Source organism: Danio rerio, chromosome 16 (genome assembly GCF_049306965.1).
Source record: "Danio rerio strain Tuebingen ecotype United States chromosome 16, GRCz12tu, whole genome shotgun sequence".
NCBI classification, from domain to species: domain Eukaryota; kingdom Metazoa; phylum Chordata; class Actinopteri; order Cypriniformes; family Danionidae; genus Danio; species Danio rerio.
The window spans coordinates 47,150,001-47,174,551 of record NC_133191.1 but is presented as its reverse complement, the minus strand read 5'-3'; the positions used below and the strand labels follow the sequence as shown (position 1 = coordinate 47,174,551).

At 34.7% G+C, this 24,551-nt stretch overlaps 1 protein-coding gene across 21 annotated transcripts in view; it reads left to right on the top strand.

Moving 5' to 3' along the window:
• The window catches only part of slc4a7 (solute carrier family 4 member 7), an 83,066-nt gene that overhangs the window by 31,298 nt on the left and 27,217 nt on the right, over nt 1–24,551 (top strand). For 4 of the 21 annotated variants that reach the window (XM_073926591.1, XM_073926587.1, XM_073926596.1 and 1 more), the window contains exons 3-12: nt 7,392–7,535; nt 7,629–7,767; nt 9,741–9,901; nt 9,988–10,137; nt 12,994–13,386; nt 17,092–17,207; nt 19,256–19,318; nt 22,119–22,276; nt 22,405–22,492; nt 24,253–24,399. In XM_073926591.1, the coding sequence (XP_073782692.1) occupies nt 7,392–7,535; nt 7,629–7,767; nt 9,741–9,901; nt 9,988–10,137; nt 12,994–13,386; nt 17,092–17,207; nt 19,256–19,318; nt 22,119–22,276; nt 22,405–22,492; nt 24,253–24,399 (1,559 nt within the window). Of the gene's footprint in view, nt 1–7,391; nt 7,536–7,628; nt 7,768–9,740; nt 9,902–9,987; nt 10,177–12,872; nt 13,387–17,091; nt 17,208–19,255; nt 19,319–22,118; nt 22,277–22,404; nt 22,493–24,252; nt 24,400–24,551 lie in introns of all 21 variants that reach the window. The other 17 variants (XM_073926593.1, XM_073926589.1, XM_073926598.1 and 14 more) reach the window with 7 other exon arrangements.

Sequence of the window (24,551 nt, the reverse complement as noted above, 5' to 3'; positions counted from 1 at the left end):
AAAATATTGTTTGACACTAAAAGACACTAATTTTAGTATGATAGCATTTAAAAAAATATTTATCGAGTACAGTTTAGAATAACTGTTTTATTTTCCATAAATGTATCTGCTAAGCTCAGCGGACCCCGATTTTGCCGTTATTAATTATTTATTCATTCATTCATTCTTTTTCGCTTAGTCCCTTTATTAATTGAGTCGTCACAGCAGAATGAACCACCAACTTATCCAGCATATGTTTTATGCAGCGAATGCCCTTCAAGCTGCAACCCATCTCTCGGAAACACCCAAACACTCATTAACACTCATACACTACGGACAATTTTAACTTACCCAATTCACCTATAGCACATGTCTTTGGACTGTGGGGTATCGGTGCACCCAGAGGAAACAGGGAGAACATGCAAACTCTACACAGAAATGACAACTGACCCAGCCGGGGCTCAAACCAACTACCTTCTTGCAGTGGGGTGACAATGCTACCAACTGCGCCACTTCACCACCCCCGGTTTCATACAAATTATTTTAAGCATTTAAGTTTTAATATGGCTTTAAAGATTCCTTGTCTAGGTATTTAAAATCCTTTTTTTTATGTGATTTAATGTAGAAATAAAATTTGTTAAAAATTTAAGTTTTTGTGAGGGGACCAAACTGCAGGTTTTTAACACTTTTAAGGTAATTTATTTTATTTCTATTTTACTTTTATTTTTTATTCAATTATAAAATACAGCTTATTCACCAATGCCAATAGTTGTGTTTCAGATTTCAGATATTTCTTTGAGAAATTGTTATAACTTTTCTTTAATGTCAAGTTTACATATAATAAGTTTATAATGCCTCTAAAGAAGATGATGGTGTGAAGGTTTTGGAAGTTTGTGATTTGGCTAATTGACATTTGAGTTAATTGGAGGCACAACTGTAAAATAGCAATTAAGGAAAACCTTAAACATACTGCTTCCTTGTGTGACAACATGGGGAAATCAACAAGCCACAATCAAAAAAACAAACGAAAAAAAACTACTATTTACTAATTACTATTTGTCAAATTTCACTGGGAAAAAGACACATTTTTGGACACATGTCTGTGGTCTGATGCAACTGAGATTGAACTGTTTGGCCATAATGACCAGTGTTAATTCTGATTTATACTTCTGCGTCAAACACCGGTGTATGCTACGACGCTGACGCATAGCCCTTCGCCGTGGCCATCGCCGTCACTGACGTGCACCTCTCAAAAAATGTAACTACACGTCGCAACGACGTGTAGCGTAAGCTCTGTGATTGGTCGGCTTGGTAGCGCTGACGAGTCTGGGCGGGACCGAGAGCCCAGGGAACAATCGCGAGCGATTGTTTACATGTGTGGAGTACCGTGAAGGAGCTCCGGATGGAAAGTTATGTTGTGTTTACATCAGTTAAAGTTGTTGCACGTCCGCCGGTTCCTGCCTCAAAATGAGCGAGTTTGAGCCACTTGTACATCCCGGAAGTGTTCAGGAAAAGCAAAAAAGTAGTGAAGAAACTCGACACAGAGGAACATTTACACCTCACTGCCAACTAGCGTTTCGGAAGTGTTAATGCAGACCAACAGAGACAGCGCGCAGAAGTATAAATGCACAGCCACGCGCGTTGCATGCGCCGTTGGTTACGCCGGTCACCTGACGCAGAAGTATAAATCAGGCTTTACATTTGGAGGACAAAGGAACACCATTCCAACTGTGAAGTATGGGGACGGCAGCATCATGTTGTGAGGCTGTTTTGCTGAAGGAGGGACTGGTCCACTTCACAGCATAGATGGCATCATGAAGAAAGAACATTATGTAGAAATACTGAAGCAACATCTCAAGACATCAGCCAGGAAATTAAAACCTGGCCACAAATGCGTCTTTCAAACAGACCATGACCCTAAGCATACTGCCAAATTAGTTAAAATGTGCTTTAAAGATAACAAAGTGAATGTTTTGGAGTGGCCATCACAATGCCCTGCTCCTCAATCTATTAGAAAGTTTGTGGGCAGAGTTGAAAAAGCTTGTGCGAGCAAGACAGCCTACAAATCAGACTCCATCTGTTACACCAATTCTGTCAGAAGGAATGGGCAAACTATTGTGAGAAGCTTGTGGAAGGATACCCAAAACATTTGACCAAAGTTATATAGTTTAAAAGCAAAGCTGAATAAAATACCAAGGAAATGTATGTAAACTTTTTGACTCCCTAGAAATTAATAAAAAAGAAATAAATAAATTTCTCTCATTATTCTGACATTTATCAAATGTAAATCATTTAGGTAATCCTAACGGACCTAAAATAGTAAACAATTAGTATGATTTACCATCAGACATTTTTTTAAAATGGTTATGTTCCTTTTTTTAGAGTATATGTAAACTTCTGGTTTCAATTGTATATATGAATGCATTTGTGTATATGTGTATAGAATGTGTTGTATAGATATGAGCAGCATGAGCATTTTGCCTAATGTCTACTTTAGTGATCAATGGAGTGTCTGGTCCAAATCAGTGAAGACTAGCATTTTTTTCCTTTTTTAAATATTGCATAAGTTCTAGACAGGATTCTTTTCTTATCTTTCTTCGTGCCGTTCTGCCAGACATGTGTGATGATATAACCATCGCAGACGTAGATCAGTGAGTCACGTCATTTTACTGCCAATTTCTGCTCCTCATTTACTTTGATATCTTTATAATTTTCTGCGTTTTTCCTGCCAGTCGAGTTCCTAGACTGATTATCATAATTAGCAAGGACCAGGATGGGTTTTCACAGGCATGTAGCTCTGCACAGGCTCTTGTTTTATAGCTGTCGTTTAGGGGAGTGTCGAGATAATATGGGGAGGAAGGTTTAGTATTGGTCGACCCACCTCCACCCCCTTTGCTTATTGCTTGCAGTTGAATGTGCTGCATTGTGCCTTCACCATGGTTATATACAGTATGCCTCAGTTTTGGATGCAAACAAAAACCAGCAATTGCCATTTAAGGTTAACTTCTTTAAAGAAGTGCTTTGGGAACATTTGAATTTGGTGGCTATTGAAACCAACAGTGACTCTCTTCACCTCTGGATTGAATTCTTTGAAGGATTGAATCATGTAACTTGTGATTTGTAGGTTTAATGACACAATTGCATTGCTATTATTAGCCTGTAAAGTTTTCAAGAGCTGCTGTGGACTCGAAGCACGTAGACAATCGTGTGAAATGGGTGTAGACTCAGCAGGCGTATACACAGACCACACATGCTTCGCACAATTCCCACCCTCACCCTCTGCACAACAGCAGACTGAATGAAACTTTAAATCGCTCGGTGTTTTCTTTCCTTTTGACATCATTCCCGTGACGCAGGCAGCCACGGCTTCCCAGAATTCTACCTTCAACACAAAAACTAAAGCATAGGGGGGTGATTTAACTTTTAAGCTGTACTTAAAGCAGGACAGAGACAGTTATTCTTGTCTTTGTTGAAAGCACGGAAGCTTTTCTTGTTTGGTTTGTTAAAGAGTATCAGATTCAGGTGTATGGAATTGAAAAGGGTTGCTCGCAGAACTCTGGGATATGTATTGTCTACTGGAACATACTGTAAGAGCGCTTTACTCAAGGGCTTTGCTTTTAAAATACCATGCTTAACCTGCTTCCATGGTGCTAGAGTCTTCTGGGTGAATCTATCAGTAACATATTAGATTTCCAGCTATATCTTATGCTGTCCAATAATAATGAATGTTGAATTTTTTTATTTTTTTATTGTTTTTTTATTATTATTATTATTATTGTTACTTTTTTACATTCACTCATTAAAGTAACGCTTTAGTTTAAGTACCAATTCTCACTATTAACTACATTTTTATTACCTGCCTGTTATTAAGATATTGGCTGTTTATCAATAGTTATAAAGTACATATTCTGCATGATCTTATTCTACATCCCTATACTTTATATATTCAAAAAGGCGGCAACACCAAAGCTTTAAACATGAACATTTTATAAATTAAAAAAGGCTGACACAAAACATGTAACGTTTCGAGCACACCCCTCTTCATCAGACAGTGTTCATCACAGTAAGGTACTCCTTTTTGTACACTTCTGGATCACGTGGATCACATGATCTCCTACTATCTCACAACAAGAAAAACGAAAAAAAAGGTACACATTTATAAATTATACAACTTGGATATTTAAAACGATAATACAGAAACAAACCATAATATTGCATCACAAATTACAGAAAACAGAATATAACAAGGAAATACAACAAAAAATATACAACAAAATATATAGCCAAAAAAACTTTACCCAAACCCCTAATTAAACATTAAAGAATTATTACAGAAAAGGACGAATGTCAAACTCCTTATTTAAACCTCTTGGAGATGAAGTATCTAGAGTGAAAGTCCAAAAAGCTTTACATTGTAACAGCAGTTTAAGATCTTGTTTTAGATCAGCTCATATCAACATATTGCGGATATTAGATGTTCTTGTGTACTAAATGAGGTGAATCTATACTTAACCGACACCTAAACATATCTACTACCTTAATAACCATTAATTAGGGCTAGGCGATATAACAAGTTATCACGATATCATGTTTTATATCATTCAATATTGATAATTATTTCATTGATTGATTTTTTTTTTTTATTTATTTTTATTTTTATTTTTTTTTAACAATCCATTTAGGAATATTAGGATTTTTTTATTTATTTGACCACTTTATTTTAATTTTTCCAACATTACTAAGGCTAATAGTTTTAATAGTCAAAAACAAAAATATTTAAACAAAATATCTGATCTCTTTATAATAGAACAAAGTGTGTGCAATGATAAAGGTAGATCAACGTCTGTAAGTTGTGAATAATTATGATACAGTAAATCTCAAACTCTGTCAACAAAATTAATTATGATGATCAAATCTGAGCTTTTATGTAAAGGAACCAACCATCATTATTCAAACGCATACTACAACATTTCAATTTGTGAAGATGAATGACTATATTACACCCTATGCTAAAAATCTTTCAGATGGGAAGCTAGTGGCTGGGATGCACAAGAAAAGAATCCAAAAAGCCACTCTGGCAACATACTTGCATCCGTTTTTATTTATCGTCTCCTCAACTGTTTTCTCAGAGGATGACAAACAGACAAATCATTGCTGCTGCTCTGATGCAAGCTTATGGAAAAAAATAAAAAGTGCTGCAGTGTTTGGATGCGCTGTGTTTGTCTAAGGTAATTAGTCTGCTGTTATTACTAAAATGTGTATATTCCATATAAAGTGTGAAGCAGATTGGTTCATTTACTTTCATTTTAATGAATTGTGGTGCATACGCGGCATTTAGAAAATATTGTACGCGTTGCTCATGTTCGTGTCATGAAAGTTGTGCACCTCCATTGGAAATGACAGACTTACACGTTCTCAGCAGCCACATTTTAATAAAACTATAGTTTTCATACTGAAACTTCATATCGAATTATTATTATTATTTTTTTTTATTGTTATTGAAAATGGTGTTCGGTCAATAAATACCGATACAAATTTTATCACCTAGCCCAATTATAAATAAACAATGATTTATTAATAGTGAGAATTTATTCTTAAAATAAATGTCACTTTTTTTATTTTTATTTATTACTCTGCGGGAGAAAGGGCACTGATTAATGACAAAGGCAAACCAATGAACTATATAACCAGCTATTTTAGAGTCCTGATTTTGTGACATTTAAATTTTTTCAATGCATTTTTTGACCGTAAAAAAACAACAAAATAATAACTGTGATTATAACTGTAGTTTTGCCTTTTAAAATTCTTTTTTAGTTTAATACCTTTAAGCAAACTTTGTGTCCTTCATATTTAAATGGTTTAACTGAAGGGATAGTTCTGCCAAAAATGTAAATTTACTCGCCGTTTACATACCCACAGTCATATACAGTATGATATGCAGTGAAATGCTTACACAACACAACTCGTGACCTTAAAATGACAACAATAACAAAATAATAATTACAATGAGAATCTAAAATTTGGAGAAACAGAAGTTATGCAATAGAAAATAAAAGCAAATATAAAATATTTATAGACTTGGGATATAATGTATGTGGCTGTAAAAACAAAGCACAAAGTATAAAAATATAAGAGAGCTGTACAAACAGAAACATACAGTAGAAGAGTTTCTAACAAAGTGCCCGATGCTTGACTTCTAGTTAATGATTTGGAAAAGTGGCAGAAAGTGGATTTTTCCGATGAATCATCTGTTGAACTGCATCCTAATCATCACAAATACTGCAGAAGACATATTGGAACCTGCAAGATTCTCATAGAAATCAGTCAAGTTTGGTGAAGGAAGAATGGTGGTTTGGGGTTATATTCAGTATGGGGGCGTGTTGGAGATCTGCAGAGTGGATGGCAACATCAACAGCCTGAGGTATCAAAACATTTGTGCTGCCCATTACATTACAAACCACAGGAGAGGGTATCAAAGTTCCTGAAAGCAAAGAAGGTCAAGGATTGGCCAGTCCAGTAACCAGAGTTTGGGATGTCTGGGATAAGATTAAAGAGGAGGCATTGAAGATGAATCCAAAGAATCTTGATGAACTCTGGGAGCCATACAAGAACGCTTTTTTTTTTTGCCATTCCAGATGAGTTTATTAAGAAGTGATTTGAGTCATTGCAGAGATGTATAGATGCAGTCGTCCAAGCTCATGGGAGTCAAACACAATATTAATTCTTTTTCCACTGCACCATGACTTTATATTCTATACTGTACATTATTTCTTTTAAATTACAAGACTTTTGTCTGAGCATAGTCATACCTTACTTTTCTAATTAAATAATTAAAAATCAATGCATAATCATATTTTATTTTGGTAAAATAAGCGTAATCTAGAGGATTTTGCCTTTCATATGAGCAACTTCTGAAACCAAATGATGTTTCCTAAAACTTGGATAGACGACAAGACCTTTGTCAGGTAGTTTATGCTCAGGGTGTGTGCAAACGTGCATAAAAAACTTAAATACATTTAGAATAAGTGGATGAAAAGTACATTGACAGTTTTTAAATTATGAATTTTTGGGTGAACTATCCCTTTAAATATGTAGAGTCATTAAAAAAGCATCATGCTTATCACTTTTGGCCATTATGCTTAAGTTATTTAAACAAATGTGATGCAATTTGCTAGTAGACCATTTTCCTCATTGCTCATTTGTTTATTGATCTCTATTTTTGGTGTGCATTAAAATGTGCCTCAGGGAATATGTATTGCTGGGATTAGCAGTTTGTAGAATGAATTATTCAGCTTGTGTGTCTGGAATGCTGTTTGTTGTATCGCACTCCTTTTCTTGTGTATTATGCATCTCAAAAGAGTTTCCTATCTCTTACATTACAGGACAAAGTTCTAATGTCTTTCTCTTTACAGGTCACAGAGCAGTTTATGTTGGCGTACATGTACCTTTAGGAAGACAAAGCAGAAGGAGACACCGTCACCGTGGTCATAAGCACCATCGGAAAAGGAAAGACAGATGCTCTGAGCGAGAGGACGGCAGAGATTCACCAACGTACGGTAAGAAAAGCAGGTCATAATGGGGCTAATCTATCTGTTTTATTTGCTTGGTGTAAATATTTTGGCTCTGTGCTTTTCCACTGGTGGCTTCAGACACTCCTTCACAGAGGGTCCAGTTTATCCTCGGCACTGAGGATGATGACGAGGAGCACATTCCTCATGACCTCTTCACTGAGCTTGACGAGCTGTGCTTCCGCGATGGACTCACTTGTGAGTGGAAAGAGACAGCCAGGTGAGAAGCTAAATGAAGCCGAGAGAGTGCATACAATGAATTAATGATGAGATAATAAGTATTAAATAATTTAAATAAAAGATCATAAAGCTATTAAATGCAACGGAATGTTTAAATAAATAAATGTACATTACATTTAAGCATAATAATAAATAGTGTGTGAAATACACTTTACATTTTTTTACTGATGCTTATAATAACGTTATACATATGTATAATTTCATATTTTACGTTGTGTGCTTTTTTTTGAAAGTGTGGTTTAAATTGTTTGTATTACATTTAATTAAACTATTTCTAATAATTGTATTATTTTTTTATTTAAAAAATTATTATTATTATAACATTTTTTCAATTATTAGTATTTTAGTAAATATTTTTCAAATGAATATAATATTATTTATTACAATAACTATTATTATTTAATTATAATTTATAATTAGTAGATAAGTATTTTAAATTAATTATATTTAATTAATTTATTATTATTATTATTATTATTATTACTACTACTACTACTATTATTATTATCATTATTATTTAAATAAAACATTTCAATTATTAGTATTTTAGTCTTTTTAATTAAATAGTTTTCTTAAATTAATATATTATTATTGTTGTTATCATTATTTAATTAGAATTTTATAATTCATATTTTAGTAGTTTAAAAAAAAAAAATATATATATATATATATATATATATATATATTTAGTTAATATATATATATTATTATTGATGTTGTTATTATTATTATTATTATTATTATTATTATTATTATTTAATTATAATTTTATAATTTAGTATTTTAGTATTATTAATCAATTATTTTTAAATTAAATAATAAATTTGACTTGTAAACCAATATGACTAATACTAATGAAGTATAGGTGTGTGTAACGATCTAGATATAGTGTGTGTATATGTGCTTATAAATACACACACACACAGGGAAACACACACACACACACTGACTTGAGAGAAAATTGCATCAAACAAAACTGAGACCAGCTGGTTTAAAGTCATGTATAGAGAACAGGGTGGCAAAGGGTTGATATAGCAGGGCTCGAAATTAACCTTTTTGATTGGTAGCACCAGAGCTCCTAACCTCAAAAATTTAGATGCAGCAGCCAAAATTTAGGAGCATCCATCAAAAATTATGAGCACCGTTACTACAAGTTTTATATCAACAGATTTATTGTATTTGAAATGCAATGACTTTAGACTTTATTTTATAGAGGACTTTAACCCACTGGAAGTCTTTATCCACTCTTTGAAATGTGTCAATTGTGGATTAACATTCACCACATGATCACTAATCAGATGTGCCATTATTTGTAACATTAGGTGGTTTCTAAAACAAAATCTGTCAGCATTATTTTCATCCTCTCGTATCCAGAACTTCACATTTGCACAGCTGTAGCTCCCTGTCATCGGAACTGAGTGATTAACAGCTGATATTAACCAATCCATTCGCGTTCTGTTCTAGAGCAGGGGGCCAATAAGAAGAGCTTTAAGGCAGGGCAAGCATTGCTGCCTTTGTTCACTGCAGCAAGTTGTCATGTCAACTGTTTTAAACCATTCCTGAGCGATGCGCTTGGCAATTTAGATGCAAAGATGTATTTTGCAGTGAAACCGGTTGCACGGTAACAATTTATCCGCTCGCACAAATGCTTTCAAATATATTTTGAGGTCGCATAGATAAAATTTCAGGCACATCCGAGACCAAAACTGTTGCAATTTCTAGCCCTGTATAGTAACATATATGCACACATATATATATATATATATATATATATATATATATATATATATATATATATATATATATATATATATATATATATATATATATATGAGTTTTTTTTTCCTGTCAAGTGCACCACAGTGTATCTTGCAAACTCTGAATAACCTAAATATTTAGCCATCAGACAACTGTCAAAAATATGCCTAATTCTTAAAATGTAATTTGGTTCAGGTGGCTGAAGTTTGAAGAGGATGTAGAGGATGGAGGAGAGCGCTGGAGTAAGCCTTACGTCGCCACACTTTCTTTGCACAGCCTGTTTGAGTTGCGCAGCTGCATTCTCAATGGCACAGTCATGCTGGACATGAGAGCAAACAGCATTGAGGAGATAGCAGGTAATGTTTGGCTGATAGATGAACCCATATTCCTTGGCATCAACTAAATTCATGTCTAAAAAAAAAAAATCCCCTTCGGTTCACAGACATGGTATTAGACAACATGGTGGCATCAGAGCAGCTGGATGAGAGTGTAAGAGAGAAGGTACGAGACGCTGTGCTGAAAAGACATCATCACCAGAACGAGAAGAAGCTCAGCAATCGCATCCCGCTCGTGCGCTCCTTCGCCGACATAGGCAAGAAACATTCAGACCCGCACTTGCTTGAGAGGAATGGTGAGAGCTTTTGCTGTGCTTGAATGTTTTTATTTTTCTAATATTTACTGTAATTCATTAAACTTACTGATTCTTTCTTCCTATTTAAAAACAAGAAATAAAGGGTGCATTGGGTCCTTACATCTGTGGCCAGAAGTAAAAACTTAAAGACTTCAAGGAGTAAATGTGGTTTAGATGTAGATGAAGCAACGTTTGACCAGTGCATGTTGTCTTCATTGACTGATTTGAGGCTGTCAGTATGAGCTCTGTTGGCTGCGTTTGCTGTTTTTACTCACACCTAAGTGTCTTTATTATAGGGCTAAAATGACGGTCTTGTTGTGTTCCTAAGGTCTGTTTCACTACCATTAAAATATATTGCCCTGACTTTTTATTTCATGGGGTGTGACATGATGCACTACCGTTTAAAAGTGAAGGGTTACTACAATTTTATTTAAAAATTAACTTTAGCTTTGTATTTGGTTGATCAAAACTGTATAAAATAAAATAACTTTTTTAAAATAATGAGCATTTACATAAAAAAGGGCTTCATAAAAACATTGTTAGGCCCAATCCCAATTATATTTCATCTATGTAAACGCACAAAAACAACATTAACATTATAGCAGACACTAGACTTTTCTGACAGGGTTTTTGAGTGAAAGATGTAAAAGCATGTTTTGGAACTCGTTGACAGTTGAAGTCAGAATTATTAGCCCCCCTTTGATTTTTTTATTATTATTTTTTTCTTCTTTTTAAAAATTTTCCAAATGATGTTAAACTGAGCAAGGGAATTTTCACAGTTTGTCCTATAATATTTTTTCTTCTGGAGAAAGTCCTATTTGTTTTATTTCAGCTAGAATAAAAGCAGTTTTAACATTTTTTTTAAAAGCATTTTAGGGACAAAATTATTAGCCCCTTTAAGCTAATTATTTTTCCGACTTTCTACAGAACAAACCGTCATTATACAATAACTTGCCTTATTACCCTAACCTGGCTAGTTAACCTGATTAACCTAGTTAAGCCTTTAAATGTCACTTTAAGCTGTATAGAAGTGTCTTGAAAAATATCTAGTCAAATATTATTTACTGTCATCATGGCAAAGATAAAATAAATCAGTTATTAGAAATGAGTTATTAAAACTATGTTTAGAAATGTGTTTAAAAAAAAACTTCTCTCCATTAAACAGAAATTGGGGAAAAATAAAGAGGGGGGCTAATAATTCTGACTTTAACTGTATACAAGAGTTATTATTATGGATTATAGTGAAATTCAGCGGATTTTTATTTTAGCGATGTTATTATTATTATTATTATTATTTTTAAGCATGATGGTAAAAAACAAACACTGTTATGAATAGATAAAAACATGTTCTTGTTTGTTGTAAAAATTCGTAATGACAAGCCCCTTTTACCCCTTGGTTTCGAGTGTGGTCCTGGAAAATCTCTGTTTTAAGGGCTATCTAGCCTCTTAGGCCTACATCTTCAAGCTAAAGAGAATTGGGACACCTTTACCCTTTCATGTGAAAGCTCAAAACGAGGGGTAAGGGGAAGGGCTAAGGTGTAGAATTGGGATTGGGCCTAAATGTTTTTTTTTTTTGTTGCTTCTCTGCTCAATTCACTTGTCCCTAGCCTTTGAATGGTGGTGTATTGGCATACAGATGGCGATTACTCTGTTGAGCTGAGGTCAAACCCCAGAAATAGAAAGATTTATTTTTTATTGATTGTCAACAAATGTAGAACTTTAAACTGCTTTGAAATTTAGCATTTCCTTGGTTACCATTGTAAACAAAACAGTGATTTGCTCAACATTAGCCCTACTATGCATTATACATAAGCAGGCTCACACAGAATATGTGCGTGCAGAAATTTTTTAAGCTCCTCATTGAGTTTATTTATTTTATTTATTTATTTATTTATTTATTTATAAACTAAATGTGTGTAAATATATATGCAGTTTTCATATCCATTTCAGTAACGCTACTGTGCAAATGCTTATATAAAGTATTTACAATACAGTTTTTAAGTAATATTATCTGTCTTTTAGTACACTATAAACCCCAATAGTCAACTTTATGAAATGAAATGAGTGTAGTTAACTACTGTACTGTAGTTCTACTCATTTAAATAGAGTTTCAAAGTCAGTGTTAAAGGTAATGAGTTAATGAAATACCTCATTGCTTCAACTTAAATGGAGTAATTTCACAGTAATCACAGTACTTTGAGTTGCTTTAACTTATTGGGTTTTACAATACTCAGTTGGTTTGAGTTCATTCATTTATTTGGTTTTACTGTGTTTAAATTGCTTCGTTTACTCAAATGGATCAAGTTCACAGAACTCATTAGGATTAGTTTTTGAACTTGTATAGTTTGTTGCAATCTGTTTCCTCAAAGGGTTTGAGTTAACTTAACTCATTGGGATATATTATATGAGAGATTAGCTTTTGTTTTATGTGGATAAAACATTTATTAAATATTTTCAGCATGTGCTGCATTTAAAAAATAGTCTCTGCTTGAATTTGGTTTCTGTGAAACAGGCCTTGTTGAATGAGAGTTCACTGATGGTTTTTACAAGCAAAAACACACCAGCATGACTTATTCAAATGTTGTCTGTCAGTGTGTGATGGTCATGTCTTTGGGTGTTGAATCAAGCAATTGATTTGCACTGTTCGTTCTTCCCACCTTCTCACCTCCTCACATCATTCTAACAAACACTCCCAGCTCTCCTTCATCCCATTCTCATCATACATTCATGTGTTGTTTTACTCCATCTGCAGTCTGTTTACCTTTCCTTTTCCTCTCTTCATCCTTCTCCTCATCTTCTCTGTGCTGGTCCCATCAGGGGAGGGTCTCTCTACCTCCCGTCTGTCCCTCCTCAGACGTACCTCCTCCACCTCCACCCCCCCCAGCTCACGCCGTCCCTCCAGAGAGTCCCGCTACTCCCGATCCTCCATCATTCTCAATCAGCTTCTGTCCAGTGCCAACTCCACCCCCTCTACCACTCCTCAAAACTCTCCCCCCACCGCCCACCGCGCTTCGCCATCCCTCCGCCCTCCAGGACCCTCTCAGCAGGGCCCCGAGCTGCTGGTGGCGCGGGGAGACCGGGACGACATTCCAGAGGTCGTGGTGTTCCCACCTGAGGAGGACGTGGGGGATCCACTGCCAGCCTTTTACGCCGTTCAGGATGAGAAGGTGGTTCATGACCCGACCAGGCTCTTGCCCCTTCCGCAGTCAGGCAAATATCCAGCCCATCAGCATGACGTATCACCTGCATGATACATTTGCTCAGCCTCTCACTCTTTATGGTTGGCACGAGTGCAGAAAATGGTTACTAATTACACCATGTCCTGATTAGTGATGTGGATTATGAGGTCTCTGTTTTGATTAAAAATTAGCTGCTAAATTAGTTCTACAATGTAGTTCGGGCTGCACAATATATAATTTTAGCATCGATATCGCATTGTGTGCATTCACAGTAGTCACTCTGCAGGATCTGTAATGTTGAATCTGGATTATAATTGATCAGAGGGGTATTACACAAAAGCGGAATCAAGAAAGTCAGGATAACAGAAAAAGCCCTGCTTGACTTAAGTTTAATCAGGTCCTCCTGGCTTAGTCCGTTGCATGTTTGCTGATCCAGGATGAGATGTCAAGCCTGATATACGATAGATAGCCAGGATAAGAGCACATTCATGGCACTTGATAACAAGCCACAAGACTGATCACAGAATCAGTGATGCAAGTATGGCTAAAACCTGATGTGAGCCAATCAGGTAACGAGTTGAAACACACCCCTCTCGCCTACCAATCAGGGAACTCCCATTACTTTCATTCATGGAATTTACAGAACCATATGCGAATGCGTATTAACTAATTAAATTGTTCACTTTGTCTTAAATGTGTCCAGTAGACATTTATGCTACTAATGAATTTATTGTGAAGATTATATAAAACACTTACCCAATATTGCACATCTGTTTCATCCCTTTAGTTTATGTTCTTATTTGTATTTAATCTACATATATATGATCATTTTTATATCGCTTTCATTTATAATGTTTCTTGCTAACTGAGTCTACTCAATCTATTATATGTTTCATAATCAAAAAACAATCATATATAAATGTATTAATAACATCAATATATAATTGTTGTCATTTTATAGTTTTATTTTTTGCAATATCTCATTTGAATTTAAATGCATTATCCTTTTATACCTAAAGATGTTAGATGAACAAAGTCTTAATTTAATTAATATAATTGAACTTTTGAATAAAACAGTTTTGATTAAATGCACCAACACTTATTGTCTATATTCATTGAGAAATAGAAAGGGCTCGTTTATGCTGAGCACACTTTTTTTTTTAATCTCTCTTATCTATATCTCGCCTTCCGTCACGTTCTCTCCTGTCTCTTTTAAACCTTTCTCGCTCGCACTCTTCTCTCTGTCACCCTGAACAATATTTCAATGTCTTCTTGTGTCACACTGTGCTTTTCTCGAATTTCACCATGACCAATCAATCAAATGTTTTATAAAGTTCTTGACTACCCTTGTGAGACTTTTCATCTTCACACCATATTTGAAGATATCTGAAAAATACACAGATAGTATGCAGGACCTCAAGTATCTTGCAAAAGTGGTTTATTGGTTTAAGAGGTATTGTTAACTAAATATTTTGCTATAATCAATGGCTTTTAAAGCGCTACAAAATAAACAACACCAAAGCTTTTGTAAGTTTAATCGCTTTCAAACCATCAGGTTTTTTTTTTTTTTCAGTTTTTTTTAGTTGTGCATTAAGGAAGATTTTTAGCTGAACCTATGGTCCTTTGTGAGTCAAAATGCGATTCAACAGGCACTTTAAGAGTTTTAATTAAGCCTAAATTAATGCCTGGCTCCTGAATATTATTTAGAATAGCTTGACCTTTTAAATCTACAGTCTACCAATGGTGCATACAGTTGAAGTCAGATCTATTAGTCCTCCTGTGAATTTAGTTTTTTCGAAAATTTCCCAAATGATGTTTAACAGAGCAAGGAATTTGTCACAGCATTCCCTATTTTTTTATTCTGGAGAAAGTCTTATTTCAGCTTATAAAAGCAGTTTTTAAAACCATTTTAAGGTCATTTACCGCCTCAAGATTTTTTTTTTTGTGATTGCCTACAGAACAAACCATTGTTATACAATGACTTGCCTAGTTAACCGAATTAACCTAGTTAAGTCTTTAAATTGCACTTGAAGCTGAATACTAGTATCTTGAAAAACATCAAGTAAAATAGTATGTCCTGTCATCATGGCAAAGACAAAAGAAATCAGTTATTAGAAATGAGTAAATAAAACTATTGTTTTAAAATGTGTTGAAAAAAATCTCTTTCTGTTTAACAAATTTAGAGCAGGGATTCCAAAACCTTTCAGCCCGCGACCCCCAAAATGACAATGCCAGTAACTGGCGACGCCCAATATCCTCTGAGGTGGTTATAAATGCAGTGGTTATAAATGCAATGCTGCACATTCGTTTACTTTCTTTAATGCATGTCAGTGCTGTTAATGTGCCAGAAAGTTTAACCTTGTGTTATAAATTCAATCTGCTACATCTGACGCTATTGCTGTGTCTTTAATACAATATAATTACCCCAGGCGTCGCAATCCAATAGAACTAGTTACTGTAAGCTACTATATTAGCTATATAGTATATAGTAACTATAAACGACTATTTTTTTTCTTCAGTAGTTTATGGATAAAATATGGTCATTCTTATGGTTTAATAAAAAAAAAACATGGCTTTTTGAAAAACACCAGGCAGGGGTCCACTTTGAGAACCACTGATTTAGAGGGTGGTAAGAATTCCGACTTCAACTGTATATGTATGAATGTGTGTGTGTGTGTGTGTGTGTGTGTGTGTGTGTGTGTGTGTGTGTATACAGTATGTATATTTATGTGTATATATGTGTATGTTTGTATGCAAGAATGTATCATGTGTATGTTTGTATGTTCAAGTGTGTTTGTGTGCGTGTATATGTGTGTATGCATGTTTGTATGAAACCCTGGGAATACTTAAAGGGTCCATTAATACACTACATACTGTAATCCAAATAGCTTTAAATTAAGCACACTATAAAGTGTCACAGAACCTCACAAGTGCTAATGAATGATGTCATGCCAAGGAGCAGAAAGTCTCTTGAGACACTTTTGGTCACTGGAGTCTAAGTATACGCTAAATTCCAGAAGTGTAAACCGAGCCTGTGGAAATGGGAGCGGATGATGTCATGGAGTTTCTTCATGTTGTACTTTGCAGCGTTCATGCTGGCAGAGCGTGCCACTCGTGTGCTTGCAAACCTTCATTATAAGTGCCTGACCAGATCATAGCGAGGCAGCGATATTAAACAATTGCAGTGACAGATGTGTCTGTTCCATGTGTTTACAGGGAAGACCATAGAAGGAAGGTCTTTTTTGCTCCCTTTATTTTTAAGTTCGCTTTGACGTCAGGCGGCAGGCTCAGATAGCAGGAGAGTTTGTTTCCATGAAATGTCCCCTCATGTTAACACAGTTTTGCAGTCTCTTTATGGATATCGAGAGATGATTTTCGATCGCTACTCTTTGTGTAGCTAAAATCCTCAGTCAGAAGCCAGGAACAATTTATCAGACCTCAAGTTAATGATTTAGCCTTAATGCTCACCCCAGATGAACTCATCATTTTAAATTAAAGGTTTGATTTCCATCCAATACATTCTCTGGGATGGAAAATCTACAAATCTTTCAGCATCGTATCCATGAGCACTGTTGTGTGATGTTATGCAGAAAGCATGTGACCTACTCTGCATGTCCACACACTGAGTGTGCAGTAAACCTTCTCTGGATATTAGAGATTTGAGTCGCCATCAAATGTCTAACTGCAATCTTTTTCTTGTGTTTTTTTTTTCTTACTTTTTTTCTCACCCCAACAGGTCTTCTTGCGTCGCCCCAGTCGGCCCCGGGCATCCTGGAGAACAGTAAGTCCAGTGAAAGCCGAATAAATGGCACCGGTGGCAGCAGGGAAAATAGCACAGTGGACTTCAGCAGAGTGAGTTTCTTTCAGCTAGTTGTACATTTTGCAGATGGGTTAAGACTGTTCAGACAACAGAATCACACAAACACAAATCAGCCCATTTTGACATAAAAAAACTCAAATAATAATAATAATAATAAAATTTGTATCATTTTATTTTTATTTCATTTATTTTGGAATGCAAATTTTCTTAAAAACAAAGCACTACAGTAAAGATTTTAATGTACTAAAAATACAACATCAATTAAAAACAGCTAAAATAAATTGGCTAATTAAAAGTGATCCATGTGCCTTTATGATATTTAAAAGTGAGAGCATTCCTTAATTTGCAGGCTTTGAATGAAAAAGCTATTTTTACCACAGTCTTTCATAAGTTTACATGGTGGCTGATGATCATGAGACCCCCACATAATTTCACATTGTTTGTAAGTTTATTATTGTATTCCATTTAATCATGTTATTTGTTAAATTATGTAATTAAAAAAAAAAATTTATTTGCATTAAGTGTAAAATATCAAATAAATATAACTAAAGGCATTGTTCAAAATTGATCTGAAAAAAGCTAATATATACATACAGTGCTCAGCATTAATGAGTACACCCTTCACAGATACTGCTTTTAAATCAATATTTTCTATAGGATGCTTAACAATAGTATAGTGTTTGTGCATATACATAAGATTAATCAGGTCCAGAGCCAAAACTAAAACTAACCTTAGAAAAAAGCTTTTCAATTCAGTTTCAGAGTACAAAATATACACTACCTGAAATAAGTCTTGTCATTGATCCCAGTTGTAAGTGCAATAAACAATAACTTGACTTCTAGTTGATCATTTGGAAGTGTCAGAAGGTAGTTTTTTTTCTGATGAATCATCTGTTGAACTGCATCCCAATCATCACAAATACTGCAGAAGACCTATTAGAACCAACATGGACCTTAAGATTCTCATAGAAATCAGTCAAGTTTGGTGAAGGAAAAATCATGATTTGGGTTTGCATTCAGTATGGGGGCGTGCAAGAGATCTGCAGAGTGGATGGCAACATCAACAGCCTGAGGTATCAAGACATTTGTGCTGCTCATTACATTACAAAGCACAGGAGAGGCAACATTCTTCAGAAGAACAGCGCTCCTTCTCACACTTCAGCCTCCACATCAAAGTTCCTGATAGCAAAGAAGGTCAAAGTGCTCCAGGATTGGCCAGCCCAGTCACCAGACATGAACATTATTGAGCATGACTGGGGTCAGATGGAGGGGCCATTGAAGATGAAATCAAAGTATCTTATTGAACTCGCTGAACGCTTTCTTTGGCATTCCAAATGACTTTATTAATTATTTTATTAATTATTAAGTTATTTGAGTCATTGCAGAGAAGTATAGATGCAGTCCTCCAAGCTAATGGGAGTCAAACACAATATACATTTTTTGTTCCACTGCACCATGCCTTTATATTCTCTTCTGTACATTATTTATGTTAAGTGTCAAGACTTTTGTCTGAGCAAAGTCGGATCTTACTGTCCTAATTAAATCATTAAAAGTCAGGGCATGATCATATATAATTTTGTAAAATAAGCGTAATCTAGAGGCCTTTGCCTTTCAAGCCACTTCTGATACCAAATGATCAACTAGAAGTTATTGTTTGTTGTTCCTAAAAATTAAATAGGCGACAAGACTTTTGTCAGGTAGTGTAGTACACCCAAATTAATATGTTGGGTAAAATTATTTAATTTCATTTTAATAAACAGGAAAAATCAAGAGAAATATATATATATATATATATATATATATATATATATATATATATATATATATATATATATATATATATATTTAAAATCTAATTTAGTTTAAATGGCAAAAACTCCTCTGAATTAAAATTGTATTATCTTTCTATTCCTAAGCGTGTTCAGTGACCAGACTCTTATTATAATGCACAAAACTACTGTTGACTATATTCTCTGGGGAATGAATACAAATACTCATTTTCAAGGGGGGTGTAATTCTTTATGCTGAGCTTTGTATAGCAAACACTGAATGCTGTCCGTGTCTGTCTGGTTGATATCAGGACAGCCAGTCGCCTTTTCACTGTAGTTGCGGCTCTCTGGGAGTGGGCACCAAAAGGCCTGCTGTGAGTCTCTGCACGGTTCTAACTTCATGTGCTCCAGTGTGTGGCCATTGAGCGTTTGATGAGGTTGTGTTCGTGACTCTGTGATGTCTTCTCGAGTTGTTAACCATGTTATGATTACTGCATTATGTGTTGTGTTCAGTGATGTCGGAAGTGTCTTGTGAAAAAGGAACCATGATTCTGTTCTGATTTAGTTTAGTTTCAGCCTAGCAGGGAAAATAAGTATTGAACACATCATGTTTTTCCCTGGTAATAATATCTCTAAAGGAGCTGTTGACTTGGAATTGAACCAGATTTTGGTAAAAACCCAAACAGTACAAACATAAAAATATAACAAAACAAAACAACAACAAAAAAATGAATATGTAATAATAATGGAATGACACAAGGAGAAAGTACTGAACTACAGATTTAATACTTTATGTAAGAGGCTTTTTGGGTAATGGCAGCTTAAAGACGCCTCTCATATGGAGAAGAAGACAGACTTCAACAGAGTATAAAAATCTTGATGGTTCTGTGGGTTTCATCTATCAAATCTGAGCTTTATTTTGTATTCTCTATTGGATTCAAGGCAGGTGATTGGCTGGGCCATTCTACAGCTTGATTCTCTTTTGCTGAAAGTATTTGAGAGTTTTCTTTGCTGTGTTTTGGATCATTGTCTTGCTGAAATGTCCACTCTGGTCACCCTGCTAATGTAGATGTTGGACTGAAGCAGCTAATATTAATTTACAATGAGAAAGGGCAGAGGGTTGCTGAAGAACTACTGAGAGATTGCAGCTGCTGTCTGGGCTTTTACTGTTTTTCTACACCTTTCTTCATGTGTTCAACACCTTTTTCCTGCATCATTTAATTTTATTATGCAGAACCTAATTTGTAAACTAATTAGATTTTTCTTTGCATTTGTGGATTTTCTTGGTTGTTACCAACATCCAGGGAAATTTTCAACTTAACAGCACCTTTAGAAATATGTTTTCTGAGAATACTTATTCAATACTTATTTTCCCTCTGTATATCAGGCTCTTTAAAGACATTGACAATTGGAAAATTCTGTCATCATTTACTCAGCCTTTACTTGTTCAAAACCAGTTTGAGTTTTTTTTTTCTGTTGAACACAAAAGAAGATAATAAAGAATGTTGCAAACCTGTAACAATTGACTTTCATGCTGGGAAAAACAAATACTGTGTAAGTCAAGGGTTTTTCAGAAATATATTCTTTTGTGTTCAACAGAAAAGGAAAACTGGTTTGGTACAGGTGAAGGGTGAGTAAATGATGACCGAATTTTCATTTTTGGGTGACTTATTCCTTTAAAGCGAGACCTTCAGACACACTGGTATTTTTGTGATGAATCCAAAATAGTGGTTTAGTGAAATGTTTTTTTTATTGGATGTAAAGTTGTAAAAGTACCTACTTTTATTTGTTTATGTAGTAGATATCACACAATGAGCATCATTTTGTTTCTATGGTAATTTATAAAACACTGTTAATTCATACTTTTTAATAATATATTTGTATTAATACATGATAAAACCTACAATAATCATTTTTATGAGACTAAATGCATTTGAAGCTTTTTAATTTAAAGAATCAGTATTATGTTGTGACGCACACAATATTTGGAATGTAATACTTTTATTTACATATTTATTTACTCAACCTGTATACACACACAAGAAAACTTCATCAGTGAATCAGTTCAAAGTTTTTCGTTCTTGTAACATTTTGAACAAATTCTCATAGTCTTATGTTTTAAACTAATACAGAAGCTCTAGACTAAAACATTTATTTTCTTCAACAAATGTCTTATAAGTTGCACACAATATTTAAAATATAATATTATTTAGCTATATATTTATTTACTCAACCTATATACACCCAAAAAAAAAAAAAAGTCATCATTACTATATCAGTTCAGTCAAAGCAGTGTTTCATACTTTTAGTAATGTTTTGAACAAATTCTCATGGTTGTATTTTTTCAAACTAAAACAGAAGCTCTAAACTAAAACAGTTGTTTGCTGTTTTTCAAAAAATGTCCTACAAGTTGAACATAAAATATTTGGAATGTAATATTTTTACGCTACATATTTATTTACTCATCCTATATACACCCATAAAATAAACGTCATTATTAGTAAATCAGTTCAGTCAAAGTGTTTCGTTCTTTTAGTAATGTTTTGAACAAATTCTCATGGTCGTATGTTTCAAACTAAAACAGAAACTCTAAACTAAAACATTATTTTCTGTTTTTCAACTCGCGCCCACCTGTTTTGGACCATTGTCTTTGGGTGTTTGTAGTAGCTGTTTATTTGATCTCTTTTTCTGACTCTGCAACTGATGCTGAACTTTAGGTGAAGTCCTATTTTGCTTGGGGTTAGGTGACATCTTCCCATGAATACTGATCCTGGTTAGACAAACGTCACTCGCTAGGAGGAAAAACATTTCTCTAGACATGACTGGTTTGCATTCTGTAGCCTGTGGATTGTGAAAGATCACCTAATTCTCATGTGTCGCTGGTTTGGTGTAATAGTTTGTTGTGCAATTGTTTCTTTTGTTCATTGTCAGTGGTTTACTGTAGAATATATATATTTTTTTGTTTAATAGGACTTATGTTTGTCTGTGTTTCCATTGTCACTGATCACCACGTTAAACTGGCCTGACTAGAGTTTGTTTTATTTCCTTTTAATTTTTGCATGTTTACTTAAAGGAAAGAAGTGTTTTTTTCTGAATTTGGTTTTCTACTACAAACCTTGGTGTTACCCATTAGTGTCCATTATGAATGATCTTCCGCTAATCTGTGCTCTATAGGTGGACATGAATTTTATGAAGAAAATCCCGCCTGGGGCTGAAGCTTCAAATGTTTTGGTGGGGGAGGTTGATTTCCTTGAGCGTCCAATCATTGCCTTTATCCGACTCTCGCCTGCTGTTCTTCTCACCGGACTGACCGAAGTGCCCGTTCCGACAAGGTAGGACTACTGAAAACATGACTTGTTTACATGAATGGAGCCCCTTATAGAACAGGGGGATTTCATGACCGAAATGTGAAACTTTCTTTTCCTACAGATTTATCTATTTCCTTGTCTTGTTTTTACAGGTTTCTCTTCCTGCTGTTAGGGCCTTTCGGTAAAGGAGCCCAGTACCATGAGATTGGCAGATCTATAGCTACGTTGATGACAGATGAGGTGAGGTATCTGCCCTGCAAGGTCCATACGGATTGGTTAAAACTCCTATTTAGATGCTTTAACCTTAAGTAAAGTATTTGTTTTTTTATTTAACTTATAAATAAAGTTAAATCAATTAGATTTTCTTAATCTGTGGGCTTGTTAAATAGACCCATTTCACATTCTCAGCAGCAGAAGTCGTCATAGTTGAGTCAACTTAGAGCGCAGTGAATGGGAGAGAACAACAAATACTTTTTTACAATCCTATTTGCTGCGGTTGTGTTATCAATACTTTCAGAAAAAGGCGAAAAATAGTGTGAGACTGATGATGGCAGCCAGAGTAGAGAATATTGTCAAATTTGCTGTCCTGCCATAGACTCTGCATTAGAAACAACTTGTATAGGCGGGAATTAATTTTTTGTTATTTTTGACGCAAACATGATAGAATACATACATAAATACATATAAATGTTCATGCTCAAAGAAAAAAAAAATCTAAATATTAAAAACTTTCAAGGATTTAAGATAATGATGACAGTTCAGTCTCGTGAAAAGGGTCCATAATCATGTAACAATAAAACTTAAAATGTTTACATTTTTATGTTTAAATAGTTTTACACATTTTATATGAAAAAATAATTTTCAATTTTACTGTTGTAAAAACTTTATTACATTTATTTTAAATTTTAGAAGAGTGTTCTGCTGTAGTAACATCCTAATTTCTTTTATACAATCTCTAGTTTTTTTTTTTGACAGTTTGTTTGTGAAGACACATATGACAGTAATATTTCTCTCATATTGAATTGTAAGAATTACTGTTTTACTAAGCAAATAAATGCAGCCTTAGTAAATGCCATAGTAAAGGTTATTGCACACTGAATCCGAAATTTTCGTCCGTAATTTTCGCCCATTAAAAAATAAATTCAACCTCACAGTGTGTGAATCATTTTGAAACACTTTCTTCGAAACATTCATCCATCACAAAAAAAAAAATCCAAAGCGGGTTCATTTTTTTTTTTTTTCTTCTTCTCGCTTTTCACATCCGAAAAGCGTTTTGACAGTTCAGAACCACTGTACAAGTGAACGGCAAAAAAAAAAAATGCCGTAAATTGAGCTACAGATAACTTTGACAAACACAGTGCATAAAATAAAGACAGAATGTGGCGGACAGTTGAGAACCCCTATGCTGGTTTCTGTGGCTGGCGCACCTCTCCCCTGCTGCTGCTTGGTGTGTGTCCACAGTCTTTGGTGTCTATACATTTGATGTACAGTCTCTGTTCAGGATTTGTTTACATACGTGAATGTGTGAAGTATCCCAAGCAATGTATCAAAATTCCACTGATTTCCTGAAATAAACTTTGGATTGCAGAATAATCGCAGTGCAGCTCTTTGATAAGGAGGAAAATTCTCCTTCCTCTCTATGTAGTCTAGTATTAAATGAACACAATATGTAGCCTATTCCTCGGTCGATTCCTACATTGGAGAAGAAAGAGGAGAACAAAGCATCACAGCTTGAACTGACTGCCAAATGTTTTGTGTTTTTTCATACTGGATTAATTAATGCGGTTAAATAAATCGGACTTAGTGTGCAAGGTTTGTTTACGTGACGAGTTTTTCACATATGAAACTGAAAAAAACGCAAAAAAAAAATTCGGACTTCAATGTGCAAAGACCTTAAGAGAAGACATTAAAGGAATACATTAATTATTAATTTTAGATAGCAGCAGTTCCATTTACTTATGCATAATCACATTTTCATATCTTCTCTACCACCATGACAGATCTTTCATGATGTAGCGTACAAAGCCAAAGATAGGAACGACCTTCTGTCTGGCATTGATGAGTTCTTGGACCAGGTGACCGTTCTGCCTCCAGGAGAATGGGATCCCACGATACGAATTGAGCCTCCAAAGAGTGTCCCCTCTCAGGTAATCATTGCTTAGTTGGACTCTGGTAGCTAGAATTTTGCTGGTTTATTCTCTGCTAGGACCAGCCTTTAGGGTTTATTTTTTGGCTTAACACCCAATGTTTCTCAACCTATTTTTATGTGCATTTTGAACATAAAATTATAAAATATAAA